Source organism: Lampris incognitus, chromosome 1 (genome assembly GCF_029633865.1).
Source record: "Lampris incognitus isolate fLamInc1 chromosome 1, fLamInc1.hap2, whole genome shotgun sequence".
In the NCBI taxonomy this organism is placed as follows: Eukaryota; Metazoa; Chordata; class Actinopteri; order Lampriformes; family Lampridae; genus Lampris; species Lampris incognitus.
The window spans coordinates 29,578,935-29,598,130 of record NC_079211.1 but is presented as its reverse complement, the minus strand read 5'-3'; the positions used below and the strand labels follow the sequence as shown (position 1 = coordinate 29,598,130).

At 41.7% G+C, this 19,196-nt stretch overlaps 1 protein-coding gene across 1 annotated transcript; it reads right to left on the bottom strand.

Annotated features, from left to right (window-relative positions):
- Nucleotides 1–112: 112 nt before the first annotated feature.
- Nucleotides 113–18,638, bottom strand: tex11 (testis expressed 11). The gene is made up of 28 exons (XM_056293219.1): nt 18,537–18,638; nt 14,527–14,611; nt 14,303–14,382; nt 14,121–14,201; nt 13,866–13,985; nt 13,560–13,640; nt 13,351–13,436; nt 13,181–13,238; nt 12,892–12,987; nt 12,689–12,770; nt 12,162–12,240; nt 11,865–12,016; nt 11,644–11,729; nt 11,425–11,562; nt 11,043–11,145; nt 10,787–10,911; nt 10,333–10,418; nt 4,815–4,868; nt 4,671–4,711; nt 4,464–4,547; nt 4,179–4,249; nt 3,654–3,767; nt 3,371–3,443; nt 2,957–3,106; nt 2,750–2,858; nt 2,485–2,605; nt 439–606; nt 113–184 (listed from the first exon to the last, which is right to left on the bottom strand). The coding sequence occupies exons 4-28, from the start codon at nt 14,199–14,201 to the stop codon at nt 113–115; spliced, it is 2,430 nt and encodes an 809-aa protein (XP_056149194.1). The 5' UTR covers nt 14,303–14,382; nt 14,527–14,611; nt 18,537–18,638.
- Nucleotides 18,639–19,196: the final 558 nt, after the last annotated feature.

Below are 19,196 nucleotides of genomic sequence, written 5' to 3'. Positions count from 1 at the left end.
AAAAACATTTGACCATTGAAACACTGGCCTGTTGAAACACTGAATTCAAGGTCACCTTCAAAACAAATTTAAAATCGTACAAGCTGAAAATAGCTGACCTCACTAGCCTTTGTCATTCTTCCATGGTGAGGTTCTTCTTGGCTTTATCCAGCCTGTCTAAGACTTCACTGTAGAGACTTGACATCTGTATGAGGGCAAAACCAAACTGTATTCCCTGCATTGCTTGTATGAGAAATTCACTATCTTGTTATTTTCACAAGCCTATAGTTGACCATGTTGTATTTTATGTCAAGACATCTTATTTGTATTTCCAACACCAAAGCCATTTACTTGGCTAGTAGAGTGACTCGGCTACTGACACACTCCAATGCTACCATGACTCTTGGGCTGCTTCATTCATACCTGCTCCACCCACCCATAGCCCCACGACTCCTATACCTTTGTCTGGTAACTCTCCTGCAGGGAGCCCAGGTGGCGCAGGAAGCTCATGCCCAGGCCACACCACTTCTCAGCCTCAGAATACTGAGCCAGACTGTACAGCAAGATGCCTGTGTTCCAAGCTCGAGTCAGCAGCCACAGGGTCTCTATCTCTGAGAAGTCCTCAGGCTACAGGGTTAAACAGGGCAGACAGTCAACAGGGTTGTGTGGAACATTAGACATGATTGTGTATACTCTCATTTGAAGGTGCTATATGTAATTTCACTTGAATCTTAATCTCTAGCATTTAGCAATGTGAAATGCAACAACTGCTCAAAACAGGCAAGTAAAACATTCAAACAGGTAGCAGATACCTAGCACATTTGCCATTTACAAAACATGTATTGAGCAGTTTACTTAGACTCAGTAATGCTGATGTTTACTAGTTATGCTTCAGGAAAGTAAAAATGCTACACATAGCACCTTTGATTATTTTCTATGTGACGCGATCATGATTAAAATTTGGAGGGCTACAAAGAAGAGTCCACAAATTAACTTGAGGGTACAGGGTCAGTGCCAGAGCATAAGGAATGGACCAGCAATCAACTTTGACGGGGGCATTTTGTTCAACTCACATAGCTTTTATTAAGTGTACAGTTAACATTATCATGTTCATTATCATCATGAAAGAAACTATGACAGAGAGGCGTACATACATATTGTCACTTATGTGCACTGGCACGCACGCACTACGTCCACAAAACCAGAGGTTATAAACTAAGACGCACAGAGAAATTAGTTAAATACTTTGCATTTAATACAGTACAGCAGGAGGTATTTCTCCATAACGAATAAACCTATACATTGGGCCACCACCTTCACAGGTTACACGACAAATTAAAGGTTGAAACAACATCCCTTAGGCCACATCAAGAACCACTATAGATATGCATGCTCGTCCAGAAACGTAGCCACGATTACAATGGTGCAAACAATACTGGTCATAAATAGCACAGTTTACAAAGCAGGGGAGACATTTTCCCAATGTGCATAAGTGGCTTTATGAACTCACCACTAGAACATCTGGAGTCACCGACTGTGAGAGCATAACTGAGCTAATATCAGCCAAATCATTAGCTTGAGCTTGGTTGTCACTGCCACGACTTATTGCCGATGTGGGTGCTGTTCCAAACCATTTTCTTATATCTATGTTAATTGAATGATGGCTAAGTTGCACATCACTTTTTTAGCTTTGTTTACCGCCAAGAAAATGTCTACATTAGTGCCGCCCACCTAACATCTCTATGTAACTATTAAGTTCAACTTTGTAATATAATTGATTGGGTTGTCATACAATGCGGATATGGTAGTTGTTTTTAATTGGCTAGGCAGGGCGTTGTTATTTTTTTTATTAAGAAATGGTTTCCTAAATGCAAACTATCAGTTTTGTGTTTTGTTTGTTTTTTGTTTTTTTTTGCATTAGTGTTAAGTCTTCCATTAACAATTAATTTTACTTATGGCTGTAAAAGTATTTAAGTTTTTTTTTTCTTGTCAGGTCGAGAATTCGTCTGAGGGGGCACAGCGACCTTATTGGACAGACCTGGACCCTCAAGGCCCGCCCCTAATGCCAGCATTGTGAGGGTATATCAATACAAATAAGTTTGCTCATTTCCCAAGACCAGTTTTTGTTATGCTTTCACTTTGAGCCAAAGAAATCCACAGTGGCTTCTGAATAATACAACCCAGAAAGACCATGGAAATAGGCATAGCCTGTAAAGCTCTGTAATGCCTCAATAATTTGATGCCTCTTTGAAAGTTCCAGCTCACCAGCAGTGTGATGGCTTGTACAGCACATTAACATCCAAATTGGCAGGAAGGGGATGGTGAATGGAGGCATCTGCTAATTGAAGTGCTACTGAAAGCCCATTGACAAAAAAGGGGCACTTCAATAATAGCGGGCAGGCAAGGGGTGGGAAAGAGGGGGTTAATTATAGTGCAGGGAATACTGTCAGAGAGGGGGGGAGGGGCCAGTCAGGGGATGGCAGTGTGTGATAGGTGCTGACTCACTGCGGCTGCTATGATGGACAGGGCTTCTTCATAATAGCCCCACACCTCCAATAGCACACGGGCCTCCACCTCTGACACACCAGTGGGGAGGGACAGCTGGATCAGGCTGTGGACATACTGGCTGAAATGGGACACACAAACACCATACGCCTTAAGACAGTTCTACAGTGTTCAGCCACCATCATGTCAACACATTCATCCTTATAAGCTCCTCCTAAAAACCAAACACAGATAGAATGTAGCGATCCTTTTTCATGAAGGGCACCTGCAGCGGATCAGGTCAACCTGGGGTTTTTTCTTGAGAAGAGACAGAGCGATCCTCAAGGCCTTCTTACACAAAAGGGGAAAGTGGGCAGGAGGCTCCATGGCTAAGGCTACACAAAGAAAAGAAATGCTAATGAGTGCTAAAACTGAAAGTTCCTTAAAGTTATCAGAGATAAGATAATGAATACACAGAATGTTTTCTCTTTACCTGCAATGGTCTCCAACACTTTGGCTTCTGCATTTTCAAGCTCCAGGACAGACTCCAACACTGTCTCAACCTTGGGATCGTTGAGCTTAGCACGAGCCTCAAACTCATACAAGAGTAGCAATGTGTCTGTTGTATCCATGGATATATTCCCTAAGAATTAATGTTATATGAATATATGTAGCATTAACTTTATGATTGAATAAATGCATATGTATGATAAAAGACTCTGTAAAGGACATCTTTGGTTCTGTGGGGGTGAGAATCTTATTAGGTTATATAAAGTGTTTTTTTTTTCAACTCGGCAACACAATTAGGATTTATTTCAATTTTTATATATTTAAAAATAAATGAATATGTGCTTAAACTGCAATGAAATATGCAAAGCAGCTTGTATATTGTAATATGGTGATGTACCCGAAGCTTCCAGGGTCTTGCTGACCTCCCAACATATCTGAATGTGCTCCAGGGCCTGTGTCAATTCCTCAGCCTGTGAAACAATGGAGAACCATGTCAGGCATTAAGTATTCATCATTGCCATCTAGTGTTCAGTTTTTCTAGGAAGTGAGAGGATTAAAAATAAACACCTCCGGCGGTACCAATACTGTGTGGTTAGTCACCTCTCCTTTCCATCTGTATCCATACATTTCCCTGCAGATCGAACACACACTAAATGTGGGATATGGGGTGGGTGACACACCTGGGCAGAGTGGAGAGACTTCCTGCTGAGCTCCAGAGAAGCAGCAGCAGCCATAAGAAGACATGTCCTCTGGCACATAAGCACCAAACGGTCGGGAGGGCACAGCTGGGACAGCTTGGGGTTCACACACACAGCCACAAACAAACACTTTATATATATATATATATATATATATATATATATATATATATATATATATATATATATATATAAATTGTCCAAAGGCTTGCAGCAGCTGGCTAGAGAGGTGAACTTGTAAATGAAGTTTGCCGTTCAAATTCAATGTGTGTAACTGCATCTATACGAAGCAGGATGATGTTAACTAAGAATATACTCAGTCAACATCCCCTGATAATAAGTCAGATCATACTGTGGTGGTAACAAATATGGGGGTGTTCTGTTAAAAATGTCACACCAACATGTTATCTCTCAAAGTCAATGATAAATCCCTGTTCAGGTTTTATTGATCTACACTCGCACAGATAAAGATCAATACTCCTGGCAAAGCTAATAAGGGTGACTTGCCTGGTAAGAGAGCACAAAGAAATCCCTCATTCTGTCAGGACTGCTCTCACACTGCAGAGCCATGTTCCAAGCTGTTAAATGCAAGCACACATGCACACATAAGCATATGCGTGTCCACCCAAAAATAGACATAAACTCACACAAGCAATTTACTAGACATAATAAGATCTATTAATTTTACTTTTCCATGGCAGGAGCAAAAGTAATGAGTTAAATGATCTTAAAAGTGAACAGCACACATTACCAGTATGGCTGAACAAGAGAGACAATAGATAGTCTAAGTACCAATCTTCCTGAACCAGTTGGCGTCTTCTGTACGTTGCTCAACAGTCAAAGATCCAGTGTTGCGCTGTGAAATTTTCTGCAGAGCTTAGGTGACAGTAAACAGCGCACACACACTGTGGTTCAAGCACAGCAAACAACTGTTTGCATTTTGCAAATACATTTTGATGTTGAGTGTAACTTCAAAAATCTTGCATAGAAAACACTCACCCATTTTCAGATATGACAGAAGAAAACCCAAGTTTGCATTCCTACACAAAGAAACAATGCGAGGTTAAACATGTCATGGTATATGCTAAATTATATTCAAAACACTACCTGTGATTTTAACCAGGTCCTGTCCTTTGCCCTCACCTCTTTTCATCGCTCACATTTTCTATTGTGGAGAGCACAAGTCGAACCAAACACCTAAAAAAATGATGAATGGAGAGTGTAATGATGACCTCCTTTCTTTCACCTACTAACTGTATTGCACAGAGACACACTTTCACAGTAGATACAGGGGAATATAGGTCAGTGGATCAGAGAGGTGTAAGGAAAATTCAGAGGGATGCAAAAAGGTACAGCTTAGCGCATCAGCCAAATTCACTACGTAAATATGTACAATTATCGAAGATATTGAGTTTACAATTATCATATTTGGATTCCATACATACAATACAAATATATGACTGAACGCTCTAAGATAAGCATAGTAGAATGTATTGATAGATTGTAGCTGATATAGTTATAAGCAAACAAAAAAAGTAGGGGTAGCAAGGTAGCAGCAAAGTTGGTGAGTAAGGTGATTCAGAGTTACCACTCTTCTTAAGAAATCACTTTCTAGGACTTTTCAAGGACATTTCCCATGACTTTGCTTAAATATACATGACAGCCATTGCTCACGTAAGGTCACATTATTCAGTATTAACTATTAGTGGAAGCCCCACAACCCCTACAGAAGGACAGACGGATGATTAACTGACCGACTAAGACACGCACAACAAGACTAAGGCACAAAACATTTCTCAAACAATTTTCCTTTAATCAGTAGGTTTTACTGAAATAGCTCCCTTTCAACATTATATTTCTCACGGAGTCAGGAATAAAGACGCTGAACTTGGTGTACTTTCATGTGGGTGCAAAAGTAGTGACATTTGACACTGCAGCATAACAAAACACCTATCTGGTAGCATTCCAAACAAGTCTCTAAATGGACTGTGTAACCTTTAGCTGGTCACTCAGCATACAACCCAAACTTCAAGCACTGATGTGCAACCTCAGGGATTAGAAACATGGCTAAAAATACGCAATCTCAGCTAAAAAAAAATTTTTTTAAAAAGCAAAAAATATGCCATCTCAGTGGATAAAATGCCATTTTACAAGATTCAAAAAAGGACTGGTTGTTAAAATCCCTAGTGTTTGCACTGCAACAGATTCAGTGGAGATCAAACTGGAGATGTCTGCCAAGGTGACATTGCCACCACCAGGACACATCATCAGTTGTGTACCTCAGCATCACAGGGTGTTTCAGCCTTTTATCACAAGACACCCTCCGCTGAGGCAGGCCCACCACAGGTTGAACGGTCCTGGGTGCATGACCTGTGGTTAGCTGTTCACCCTGGCAGCCCAGATGGCGTCTCTCCTTTTGAGCCAGATCCAGTGGCTAGTCCTCTCAGCAGTGTTGGCTAGCTCTTTGATCACTCTCCTGTGGGCCTGCCCCCTGACTCCTAGTTCCCTCAGGAGTTTTGCTGTGGAGCTGGCAACAAAGCCCCTACAACCCACCTCCACAGGGCGCACCTTCACCTTCCAGCCTCTGTCCTCTGCTTCGGCTGCTAGGTTGGCGTACCGCAGCTTCTTACGCTCGTACGCTTCATCGACTGCATCCTCCCAGGGGACTGTGAGCTCAATGATGTAAGCGAGCTGGTTAGAATTGGACCAGAGGACGAGGTCTGGTCGCAAGGTAGTTGTTGCGATCTCTGTCGGGAAGATGGGCTTCTGGCCTAAGTCCACTCGCATTTCCCAATCCCTGGCTGAGTTTAGTGAGCCTAAATTGGGAAGTGAAGGGTTGGCCTTCAGTTTATCCCCCTCTCGAATGAAAGCTGGAAACCGCCAGGGCCCCTTCCTGGTTGTTGAAGGGTTGGGCATTGATGGAAACCCTCTTGCAATCGAGTTCAGCTGCCAAGCATCTGAGCACCTGATTGTGTCGCCAGGTGTATCTGCCTTGGGTAAGGCTGGTTTTGTAGCCAACCAAGATATGCTTGAGGGTTGCTGGGGCTGTACACAGGGAGCAAGATGGATTCTCTCCAAACCAGAGATTTAGATTTATGGGAGAGGGCAGGACATCATATGTGGCCTTGATGATGAAACTCAGCCTGTTTGATTCCATGCTCCAGAGCTCACTCCATGTGAGTTTCCTCTTTTCAACACCCTCCCATCTCATCCAGCGACCCTGTTTGGCTTGTGCTACGGCTTTAGCACATCTGGCTGCTTCTTCCTGTTGGCGGACCTCCTCAACCACCATAGTTCGCCGTTCGGTAGTAGTCGCCTTTTGCCAGGTAGGTGTTTTTATTCCCAGGCCAAGGCCGCCTCTGCCTTGTTGAACATGGCCTACTACGTCTCGGTGGCGGAGGGCAGATTTCGCCTCCAGTACAGCTGCAGCCGGGGTCCATTTCTTCCCTGTTGCTAGGGTTGGAGCAACTCCTCTCACTACTGGGTCTCGGGATTCTGTGAGGGACATGTCCAGCCTCACTTTGGCACATTTGAATTCCTCAACCAGGCTGGAAATTGGCAGTGCGAGGGCTCCATTGCCGTAGAGTCCAACACTGCTGAGGCACCTTGGCAGTCCAAGCCACTTCCTCACCTGCGAGTTCACTAGCCTCTCCAAGCGATTGGCATAAGATAGTGAGACTTCGTACATGGTTATTGGCCACATGAGTCGGGGTAGCAGCCCAAACTGAAAGCACCAAAGCTTCAACTTCCCGGGCAGTGCAGTGTTGTTGATTTGCCTGAGGCCACTGATTGTATCCTGGTGAAGTTGCTCCAGTTGCTGGGTTTCTTAGAGGTCTGTATTGTACCACCGTCCGAGGCTCTTGATGGGCTTCTCCCGGACTGTGGGGATTGGTTGATCACTAATGCAGAACCGTTCATCTGCTAGTTGGCCTTTGACAATGGAGATGCTGCGAGATTTACTTGGTTTAAACTCCATTCGTGCGCACTTGATGTTCTCCTGGAGTTTCTGCAGCAGGCGCCTGGTGCATGGTTTTGTTGTTGCTATGGTGGTCAAGTCATCCATGTACGCCCGGATTGGTGGAAGACGCAGGCCATTCCTGGACCTTTCGCCTCCCACCACCCATCGAGATGCACGGCTCCATTGCCATGGTGAATGCCAGAGGGGAAATAGTGCAGCCCGCCATAATGCCAATTTCCAGATGTTGCCAAGTGGTGGTGGTGTTCTGTGTTGTGACACAGAACTGGAGATCCTGAAAATAGGTCTTGACCAACTCTGTGATATTTTTGGGAACATGGAAAAAAATCAAACGCCGTCCACAGGATCTTGTGAGGAACTGATCCAAAAGCGTTGGCAAGGTCTAAGAAAACCACGTGCAGGTCTCTCCGTTCTTTCTTGGCAGCTTGTATCTGGTGCCAGATGATATTAGCATGCTCCAGACATCCTGAGAAGCCATGGATCCCGGCTTTCTGCACTGATGTATCAACAAAGTTGTTTCTTTGCAGGAATGTGGAGAGCCTTTGGGCAATCACACTAAAAAATATCTTTCCCTCTACATTAAGAAGGCTGATCTGGCGAAACTGGCTGATGCAGGAAGAGTTCTTTTCCTTGGGGATCACAACGCCTCCTGCTCTCCGCCATGCCCTGGGTATGACTCTTTTCTGCCATGCCACTTTCATCAGCTTCCAGAGGTATTTCAGGACTCCAGGAGTGTTCTTATAGAGTCTATACTGAATACCATTGGGCCCAGGAGCTGACACCGATCTTGCCTGCTTTACCGTCCTCTCCACCTTGCTCCATGTGGGGGGTCTTGTGTCCATATGGTGGTCAGGTGGGTGAATTGGTGGCATGTCATCCGGGATGGTGACTGGCTCATGTCTCCAGACATCAGAGTAGGTCTTCTTTAGGTGCTCTTCCAGATCTCGTATGGGGACTCTAAGGCTCCCATTTTTCTTGCTGTCAAAAAGGCTCTTGACAAAGCTGTAAGGGTTGCTGTAGAAACGAGTCCTAGCCCGTTCTTTCCTCTTATGCTGTCGTCTGAGGTGTTCTGCTCTTCGCAGCTTTGTCAAACGCTGCTTTATTTCAGCCTGCAGTGCGTCAAGCCCAACCCTCTCTCCCTCTGTGGCCTTCCTCCACTGCTTCCTCAGTTGTCTTCTCTCCTTCACCAACCTGTCAATTTCCCGCTGTCTCCTGGATTTGGGCTGGGTTGAAGGGTCTTTCTGCCTACTGGGCATCTTCTCCTTTACCCCAAATCTCTCTACGCCATAGCTGTAAATGATTGCTCCCATGTTCTCCAGTTTTCTTTCAACTGTTCCCTTTTGACCTTCTAGTAAGAGGACAAGGTCAGAGTTGATGGTCTCCCACTCAATCTTCTGGCTGGACTTGGGCCACAGGATTTGAGGTTTTCTTCCTTCCATCTTCCTCTCTGCTGCTGGCTGTGGCTGGCCGGGCTCCAGACCGGAGTCCACTGGAGGGTCTATGCAAAGTTGAGCTTCGTCTGGGGTGCTGATACCCTGAGGACTGTGGGGGTTCTCCTGCCTCCGGGCTTCACTCGACTGATTTGGCCTACTTCTTAAGAAGTATTGGTCAATGCGAGGCCCCTTACCGAGCTCACTAAGGCACTTCTTTTTGCCTTGATGGATCTTAAGACCCTGCCAGTGCTGATGATCCATCGGTTGCAGTGCTGGTCATCCGACTCGTTGTCAAATCCTTTCCTTGTTCCGTTACCGTGTGATCCACCTGTGAGTCATCTTGCGCCCCCGCTCTCGCAGACTCTGGGGGTATTCTTCTCCTTAAAGTTTTCGTAGCAATATTGGGTGGATCCAGGAACGCTAACTGGCGTTGGGTCCTGCTAGTGTGAGTCGCTAGCCCATACCAGCCCCGTTGGGGTCTATTCCCTCCTGTCAGCAGTCTTTCCAGGCCGTCATCTGGTCTTTCCCTGATTGTCAGCTGCCCTTTCGCAGCGATCACTGGTTTACTCCAGATATTCAAGATTCAAAAAAGGACTGGTTGTTAAAATCCCTAGTGTTTGCACTGCAACAGATTCAGTGGAGATCAAACTGGAGATGTCTGCCAAGGTGACATTGCCACCACCAGGACACATCATCAGTTGTGTACCTCAGCATCACAGGGTGTTTCGGCCTTTTATCACAAGACACCCTCCGCTGAGGCAGGCCCACCACAGGTTACAACCTAACTTTACAATTTTTCATGACTTCAACAGTATTTCCTGACAACTGATCAATTTTATCATTTCCGAGGCATTTTCCATGCCTGGAAAACTAGTCTACAAAGTTTCAGGTTTTACAGGGCGCATGGGAATCCCGTGATTGTCATTTAACCAGAGGTTTTGGTTTAAAGCCTCCTTGTGGGCAAACAACTACCCTGCTGAAGTGTCCTTCAACGTGATGCTAGATCCCTATAGCTCAAGGGGAGCTGTCCTGTAGCTTACCCTTTGCTCTGACCTACCTGTGGAAGGGAGTGAGTGAATTTTCTTACAGTTTTAAATGAAGCAACACATCAAATCCTAACTTACAGAACAACCTATAATGTGCTTTACTTTCACATGTCAAATCATTTTGTCAGAGTAAGTGTCCGTTGTTTCTAACAGAAGATATTGGTTTTTGGAGTGAAAACCCTCCTCCGTGTCCAGTTCTCACAGACCTGAGAGCAGTCAGAACCTGAGCTTCATCCTTGGAATTTTCACACAAGCTCTCCAGTGCCTTTATGGCAGTGCCCTGCTGTTCATTCTATCAGAGAACATATGTTTTCAAGATCATAAACATCATCTCTGGTAAATACAAGACAAGGTTTGTGGAATATTTTCATTCCAAAATGTCCTTTTTCCAGACCAAAATAAGGTGATGTTCAATATGATGCATACTGATATTAGCTGAGCAAAGGGACAATCCGCTTAGACATACCACCGATGATTATTATTCACTCCAACAACTACTACAAAGTGGAATGCGTGTATTTAGCCAAACATATTTTTGTATAGTTTTCCATACCTTCTTTAACAATCTTCAAAATTTGCAAAAACTCGGAATAATCTAATCCATATTCCATACCTAACTGGAATTTTTTTTTTTAGTCCTCATTCAAGGAACCCTCCTACCTCCAAAGCAATCTGAGCAGCCATACTGAGGAGACTGGAGGCAGCATTCTCAGATACCAGCAGTCTGTCCTCACTGGTTAAAGCCTCCCTGGCCAGAAGCCCTATGGCAGTCACTGCCTCTGCAGCTGGTGCACAAAAAGGATTTGACACAATCTCATCATGAAACTGAAAACATACTGAGAGTTGCAAGTATACAGAAAAGGAGACACAATATGTACTTCCATGGGCAATACGTGACACATTATATTGTAGCTACCTTTCTCCACATTGTTCTCCAGGACAGCAACCTTGTAAATACTGAACTGAGTGAAAATGTTGTTGGGCTCACATCTCTCTGCCTCCTTGATTGCCTCTTTTGCCTGAGAATTACTCACAATTACTCATGCACAAATAAATACATTGTACAAACATGAACACTCGATGTGTACTCTATTTTGTATGTACAGGTATACGTATAAGCAGGGTTGACAATAATACCAGGAACACTGACGGGTAGCCAACTATGATTTTGAAGTGTAACAATGATAATAATCTAGTTTGCTGCTGTCAAAGAAGAGGGGGTGTTTTAAAATATACCATTCACTGTGGGTGGCACACAAAAAAGTTCTCTGTCCTTGTGCAACTTAGGTTTGTCTCACCTTCACCAGCTGCTGTAACTGTAGGAAGCAGGAAGCTCTGTTCCTCTGTAGCTTGGCCAGGTTTGGCTTCATCTGACCTGCCTTGTAGAAACTAAGGGAGTAGTTATACCACTGCAGAGCCTCTGAGTAGTTCTTAGCCTGTGAAGGGAGGTAGGTGTTACACAATACACACTAGTGGGTTAAAATAGACAAGTGAACAGGACTGTATCTTCAATGTACCTCGAAGTGTTTGCCTGCTTTGTCCCACAGCAGGAGATGTAGACTGTTGACAGCCTGGGTAGTCAGCTGTTTACCTGTGTAGTGCCCTGAGAGGAAAAACATAGGTGTTAATACCACACACTGCAGATCTTTATGTTGATTAAGCCTAAATTTCTATGAAACTTAGTGCAGCGATGAGGTTTCTAAGTTAAAACTCGGTTACAGGTAGGGTCAAGAGGTACCGGTGATGATATCCTCAATTTTCTGTTTGCCCAGGAGCTCTTTGCCTCTCTGCAGCAGTAGCTCAATGTGCAAGATGAGAGCTGTGCCCAATTCAGGGGATGAGTCGAAGTGCTGACACACACGTTTCAGATAGCCAAATGCCAGGTTCTCTCTGGGAATATTGAGATGGGTATGACTTGTACAATTAACGCCAGTGGTATAAAAAAAAAGATGTAAAACTGTGTACATGCAAGTATGTGAGCTGTTTCACAAGAGGTTAAGTGTACATTTTAGTTTATATAATGGGCTTTTTCTACCTGTCTTCAGACATGAGTAGTTTCACTGTGCTCAGACACACCTCAAGAGGAATCTCAGAGTCAAGCAGCTCGTTAAGTCCTGTGAAAAATATTCGTTTAAATTATCTTTCCCATATAAAATTCTTAACCTTTATTTATACATGGAAAGCTGACTGACCATGCATGACCTCTGTCCACAGTAACCTGCTTCACATTCACACAGTGACACACAATCACACCTGGGAGTTGCCCAGTTCAACCAGTCTTGTTGCTGACCACTGAGCAGCTTTTCTGTGGCAGCTGGAAGTTAAATACCTTGGCATCACAACAGTAATTGGTGGGAGAGAATGGGTGTTTCTTATTTACTTCTCCTACCTATAATTCTTCAGCTGATTAGGAGATTCCAAAATGGTGACTCCACGACTGCAGACCCACTCCTCTAATCTCCAGGCAAGTGGCACCCCACTGCCACCCTTATCAATCCAGTTATAAGTAAATTCTTAACAGATTGAGTGTTTGAGGGCTGTGAAAACTTATTAGTAACTAACCTGCTCTAATATGATCGTCTTCCGCCCCACATTGCAGCAGAATTCTAACCTTCAGATACAGCCCAGAGGGATTTGCGCATTCCTGTCAAATCGTAGCATGTAACTGAGTGAAGTGTATTGTAATTTAAGTAATCACTATTTAAAAGTGTATGCTCCAAAATGCACACATAATTTACTTGGTGAAAAAACTGCTCATAGCTCACCTTGTTAGCTAAGCTCACAGCATTTAAAGCCTTCTCCTGAAATTGCTGACAGTCCCATTCTAAATAAACAGTGGCGAGGAGTCTCAAGACTTTAGCCTAATGTTAAGGAAATAAGGAAGACAAGATTGAAACTTTCTAATCTTAACTGAAAAAAAAGCCAAGTTCATTTTGTGCAAATCTGTTACAGTAGATATTGTAAATGAGTATAGTATAGTATAGTATAATATAATATAGTATAGTATAGTACAGTACAGTACAGTATAATATAGTATGTACTTCACTTTCTTACTTGTACATCAGCACCAGCAGAGTATTTCTTATTCATTTTCCCAATGTCGTAGCTCTGGCTACAAACAAAAATATATTCCATTTGTCATTGCTCTGACTGATTAACAAAGCAGGTTACCCTACCTTTATTTGTTAGTCATCATTTTTTATTTACTAAACGTTACAACTTACCTCAACCAAAATGAACTGTCCTCATATTTTTTCAGATTGTAAGTATCTACTCCAAAGTTATAGCAAATCAGAGAGAGGTAGCCAGTCTGTGTAAAAGAAACAAAATGCATAAAAATTAGAACTTAAACCAAGCATCCTTATAATAACCATTTCTAAATGTGAAACAAATGGTTTAGTGCAATGACACTGATAATGCAGGGTTTTTAAACCTCTTTGGGTAGCCGCAGCAGCATGTCTTTACAGCGCTCCATATAGAGCACAGCCTCCTGGTGATTCTCTTGAGATATGGCCTTAAAAAGACATAAATTTAAGATGCTACAGAATATCAGAAAATAATATCCACAACTCAATTAGCAGATGTTCCCCTCTCTAATTGTTCGTTGTTTCAGATCACATAGCTGTCGCACACTTTGCACTTCAAGTCTGTGAGAATATCATTTCCCCATTGCTAAATACCGCAAGAACAAATATTCACATTGTTGTAGGTGTTGATCACCATATCCATTACAGCTCACCAATTCTGCCTGGTAAGACAGAACTCTAAGCAGATCCTTCTCCACATCTCCTTTGGATGAGTTGATGTCTGCTCCTCCATCACCTCTGGATGTTAGTTGACTATAAAGTGTTTCCAGGCTCTGGAAATACCACATGAATGACAAAGTTATTAGTTGTTATTAGTAGAAACATATCATGATTATTTCAATAGGTACAAAACAGATGTTGAACATTATTTAAGCTGTTTCACTTTACAAAAGTTATTGCTCATTTACCTTGACAGCTTGTCTTAAGAATTTGTCTGCTAGCTGTGGTTTTTTACAGTCTAGCCAGGTTCTCCCTGTCTTGCTGGCCATCTGTTAAGATTTGAGAAAGGATTAAAAGTGCATTGTTGCAAGAGGACATGGACAGTTTCTAAAATGGACAGCGCCTAAAAAAAATGCAGCGTGGAAATTACCAAGATCTGCTTGCGGATAGCGCCCTCTGTCGGACGGTCAGGTTCACAGCTGTACAGCAGAACGCAGGCGACATGACGCACTGACAAGATGGTGAGACTGTGAATGAAATGCGACGCGACCCTGCACTGTGTACTACACAGCGTCTATATCTCAGCTCATAACCAATAAACGTCATTGCCATGCATAATGCTTATCACATTCACAATACTGTGTGTAACCAAACCTTTGGCTTTCTGATCTTGAGTAATGGTTGTGGCCACTTGCTTCGTTACTGCCCAGTTCCAGATCTGGATGGCGCAATCCTCAAGCTGTGATATACGTAGACAAGGAAAATAAATATATAGGCAAGCTGAAAGTTCTGCCAATATGACGTTACATGTTACCGTAGTGACGGAATAAAAATGTCATTTTCCCCATAAACACAAAATAATCTTTTTTTTTCATACTTGGCCTAACACCACCAATCAGATCTGACCTTGTACACCTGAATAATGTCACAGTCGCCCACCAGGATTAGGAACGGGCAAAGAACAAAGCCAAAATCAATTCATCCATTCTTTCATTTAAGAAGCAGTTTCTCCACTTTGGCAAGATTGTGTCAATTTTTGTGATATTAATTCATAGTAGGCCTATCAATGATAGTTCGTTGTACGTATCAAACAGATGTATGCGACATTAACATCTGGTCTTTTCAAGACAGTTAAAAAAAAAAAGAATCATTAGTATCTTAAGTACACTGAAATTTGTTGACCATTAATGCTAAAACACTAACTAAAAGGGTTTTATACTTTTATTATCCTACATTATTTGTTCATATCATTTTATATTATATTAGATAAACTTAAATTACAGATTAGATTTGAACTACAATTAGATTGTGTAAAATTAAACTTGAATGATCCCAATGAAACTGAGCTGATACTATGGACATTTTAAAAAAAAAATCTTACTCTAAATTACAGCGATATAGTCCGGCTTGAGGTGTTTGTTTGTTTCTTTATTTACACATACGAAAAAAAAAGATACAATATATAATTGGAATAAGAATGTGAAGGAGAACTGCCTAAAACCCCTAACAATTATAGCAATGCGGTATGCACAATTTGTATGTATTTATCAATAATTTCCGACATAGCAAAAGACAGAGACAGTTCAGTACAGTACCCGACAACAATGCATCCCATAAACACCCATGTTAGAGCAGTACAATGAACCAGTCATAGTCACAGGAGACACACACACACACACACTAAGAACAGTCATTAATGATACATGCAAGTACACACAAACGTTATCGTTAACAGACTAAGGACATACACTCATGTGATATGGCTTACAGTTTTCATAAGACAAGATAAAGGAGAAAATAAACAAATTTCATATATATATATATATATATATATATATATATATATATATATATATATATATATATATATATATCACCGTCTTAAAATAATGGCCTAAGTCATATTTTCAAGTTTTCCAAAAAGCAGGAATAAACAGAAACTGAAACAAAATGTGTCAGTTTATTCTGTTTTTTGAAAAAGTTGAAAATATGACTTAGGCCATTATTTTAAGAAGGTGACGATATATATATATGTGTGTGTGTGTGTGTGTGCGCCCTGTGATGGCCTGGCGGGCTATCCAGGGTGTCTCCCCTCTTGCTGCCCAATGACTGCTGGAATAGGCTCTAGCATCCCTGTGACCCTGAGAGCAGGATAACACTGGTCTACAAAAATATAGTTTTTTTTTTCTTGCATGGACTTTGGAAACTGTCTCTGCCTAATTTGGGGCTGCTGAATCCAAATCTGAGCTCAGATTTGCTCTATCACACCAAGTTTTTGTGCTATCTGTATGCTCCTTATTCAGGATTTTACAAAAGTTGACCATCTAATCTGGCAATCTTGGTGGGGATAAAAATGACCCCTATTCATTTCCTAATGCTAGGCTGAGAGTTTATTTATTCATTGTAATCATTTTTGCATCTATCGATCTTCTAATGCAACAGTGTTTTTTTAATTTCGAGTGTAAAATTGCTGTTTTCTCAAAAATAATGATTTTTCATAGTTCAAAAACCTGATGTGATACGCAAAAATTAATGCCAGATTTGGATTCAGCACCCAAAAGTTAGCTAGAATCCGTTGAAAAACCCCATGCAAGAAAAATTGTGTTGACCAGTGAATGGATGGATGGATATAGAGAGAGAGAGAGAGAGAGACAGACAGACAGACAGACAGACACAGAGAGAGAGCGAGAGAGAGCTTTTTTTCCGAAACCGTCAATGCTGTTGTAAGTGCTCAACTGATGAGTGGAATATCAACACGGATACATGTGTTGATATTATATATATATACACTACCGTTCAAAAGTTTGGGATCACCCAAACAATTTTGTGTTTTCCATGAAAAGTCACACTTATTCACCACCATATGTTGTGAAATGAATAGAAAATAGAGTCAAGACATTGACAAGGTTAGAAATAATGATTTGTATTTGAAATAAGATTTTTTTTACATCAAACTTTGCTTTCGTCAAAGAATCCTCCATTTGCAGCAATTACAGCATTGCAGACCTTTGGCATTCTAGCTGTTAATTTGTTGAGGTAATCTGGAGAAATTGCACCCCACGCTTCCAGAAGCAGCTCCCACAAGTTGGATTGGTTGGATGGGCACTTCTTTGAGCAGATTGAGTTTCTGGAGCATCACATTTGTGGGGTCAATTAAACGCTCAAAATGGCCAGAAAAAGAGAACTTTCATCTGAAACTCGACAGTCTATTCTTGTTCTTAGAAATGAAGGCTATTCCATGCGAGAAATTGCTAAGAAATTGAAGATTTCCTACACCGGTGTGTACTACTCCCTTCAGAGGACAGCACAAACAGGCTCTAACCAGAGTAGAAAAAGAAGTGGGAGGCCGCGTTGCACAACTGAGCAAGAAGATAAGTACATTAGAGTCTCTAGTTTGAGAAACAGACGCCTCACAGGTCCCCAACTGGCATCTTCATTAAATAGTACCTGTTAGAGCCTGTTTGTGCTGTCCTCTGAAGGGAGTAGTACACACCGGTGTAGGAAATCTTCAATTTCTTAGCAATTTCTCGCATGGAATAGCCTTCATTTCTAAGAACAAGAATAGACTGTCGAGTTTCAGATGAAAGTTCTCTTTTTCTGGCCATTTTGAGCGTTTAATTGACCCCACAAATGTGATGCTCCAGAAACTCAATCTGCTCAAAGAAGTGCCCATCCAACCAATCCAACTTGTGGGAGCTGCTTCTGGAAGCGTGGGGTGCAATTTCTCCAGATTACCTCAACAAATTAACAGCTAGAATGCCAAAGGTCTGCAATGCTGTAATTGCTGCAAATGGAGGATTCTTTAACGAAAGCAAAGTTTGATGTAAAAAAAATCTTATTTCAAATAAAAATCATTATTTCTAACCTTGTCAATGTCTTGACTCTATTTTCTATTCATTTCACAACATATGGTGGTGAATAAGTGTGACTTTTCATGGAAAACACGAAATTGTTTGGGTGATCCCAAACTTTTGAACGGTAGTGTATATATATATATATATATATATATATATATACACACACACATACATACATACATACACACACACACATACATTATCCAAACCGCTTATCCTACTCTCGGGGATATATCGCTTATGGCATGAAATAGGCTTGTACTGTCTCATAAAGAACTTACTTGACTCACTGGATTTTATATACGTATATATAAGCAAGTGAAAAGAAAAACAAGTGATATTCATAATATATGAATATCACTTGTTTTTCTTTTCACTTTTTTTTTTTTTTTTTTTTGAGTTGTTCCTTATCCGATGAGAGGGTCTAAGGACAAGATGTTGTGTTGCTGTTAAGCCCACTGAGGCAAATTTGTAATTTGTGATATTGGGCTATACAAATAAAATTGAATTGAATTGAGGCCCATTATCAATATGACAAAGGAAAATATTGGTTGGACCCAATTTATATAGGCAGAAAACATGGAAAATGTTGGTTGGTTAGGAGAATTATTTCGGGGCACTTTTAAATTGCTGTGAAGACAATTTCAAAAATTAAAAAGGCAGAGAATTCTATATTTTGGACCCTCGGTAGACTAAATTGAGATTGGGAAGTACGGGAATGGGGGGGATCAAAGGAGAGAAGAACTACGTGTGGAGTAAGTATGAAATTGATCATTGTATGCAGGTGAAACTCAGACTAGCACCTACCTGCGGATCCAGTGGTTTGGGGAAATCCTCAAGGCCAGAGATTTCAGAAAAAAGCTTCTCTATCACACAATCAACATTTGCCTGCGGTTTCTGCAGGTTTTCTATGAGACCTATCGTGATCAAAAGAAGTCTTTGAGAAGTAGAAGTGTATATTTATACTACACAGCCACCAGGGGACGCCACAAGGTAGGGGCTACTGGACTAATTACAGGACTAACGTTAAAACAAACTACACTAAATACAGCCCCATAAGTACGTCGTATGACAGCGCTGTTTACAATATGTGGAGCCATCTTCGAACTCTATATGAACTTTATATGGGACTATTTGTTTCACCCCTGCCAAACAAATGTATGCCAGGGACCTTTGGGATCATGAGTGTACCTTCAAAGAAACTATAGCTGTTTGAAAAATGGTATAAAAAAGAAGTGGCATTTTGATTAATTTCTAATATCCAACTATGTAAAGCGTATGTCGCCTCATTTCAGAATAAAAAAAAACGTTGCGAAGAGATGGAGTCACATATGGGGTTATACGGACTATAGTAAGTAATCCTATAGTGAGCCAGATTTCTTTTAAAAACATGTCCGACGCTTCCTTGGTGTTATTTCAATGTGCACTATCGTTAGCAGTCACCGTTAATCACAAGTAAATTCCTAT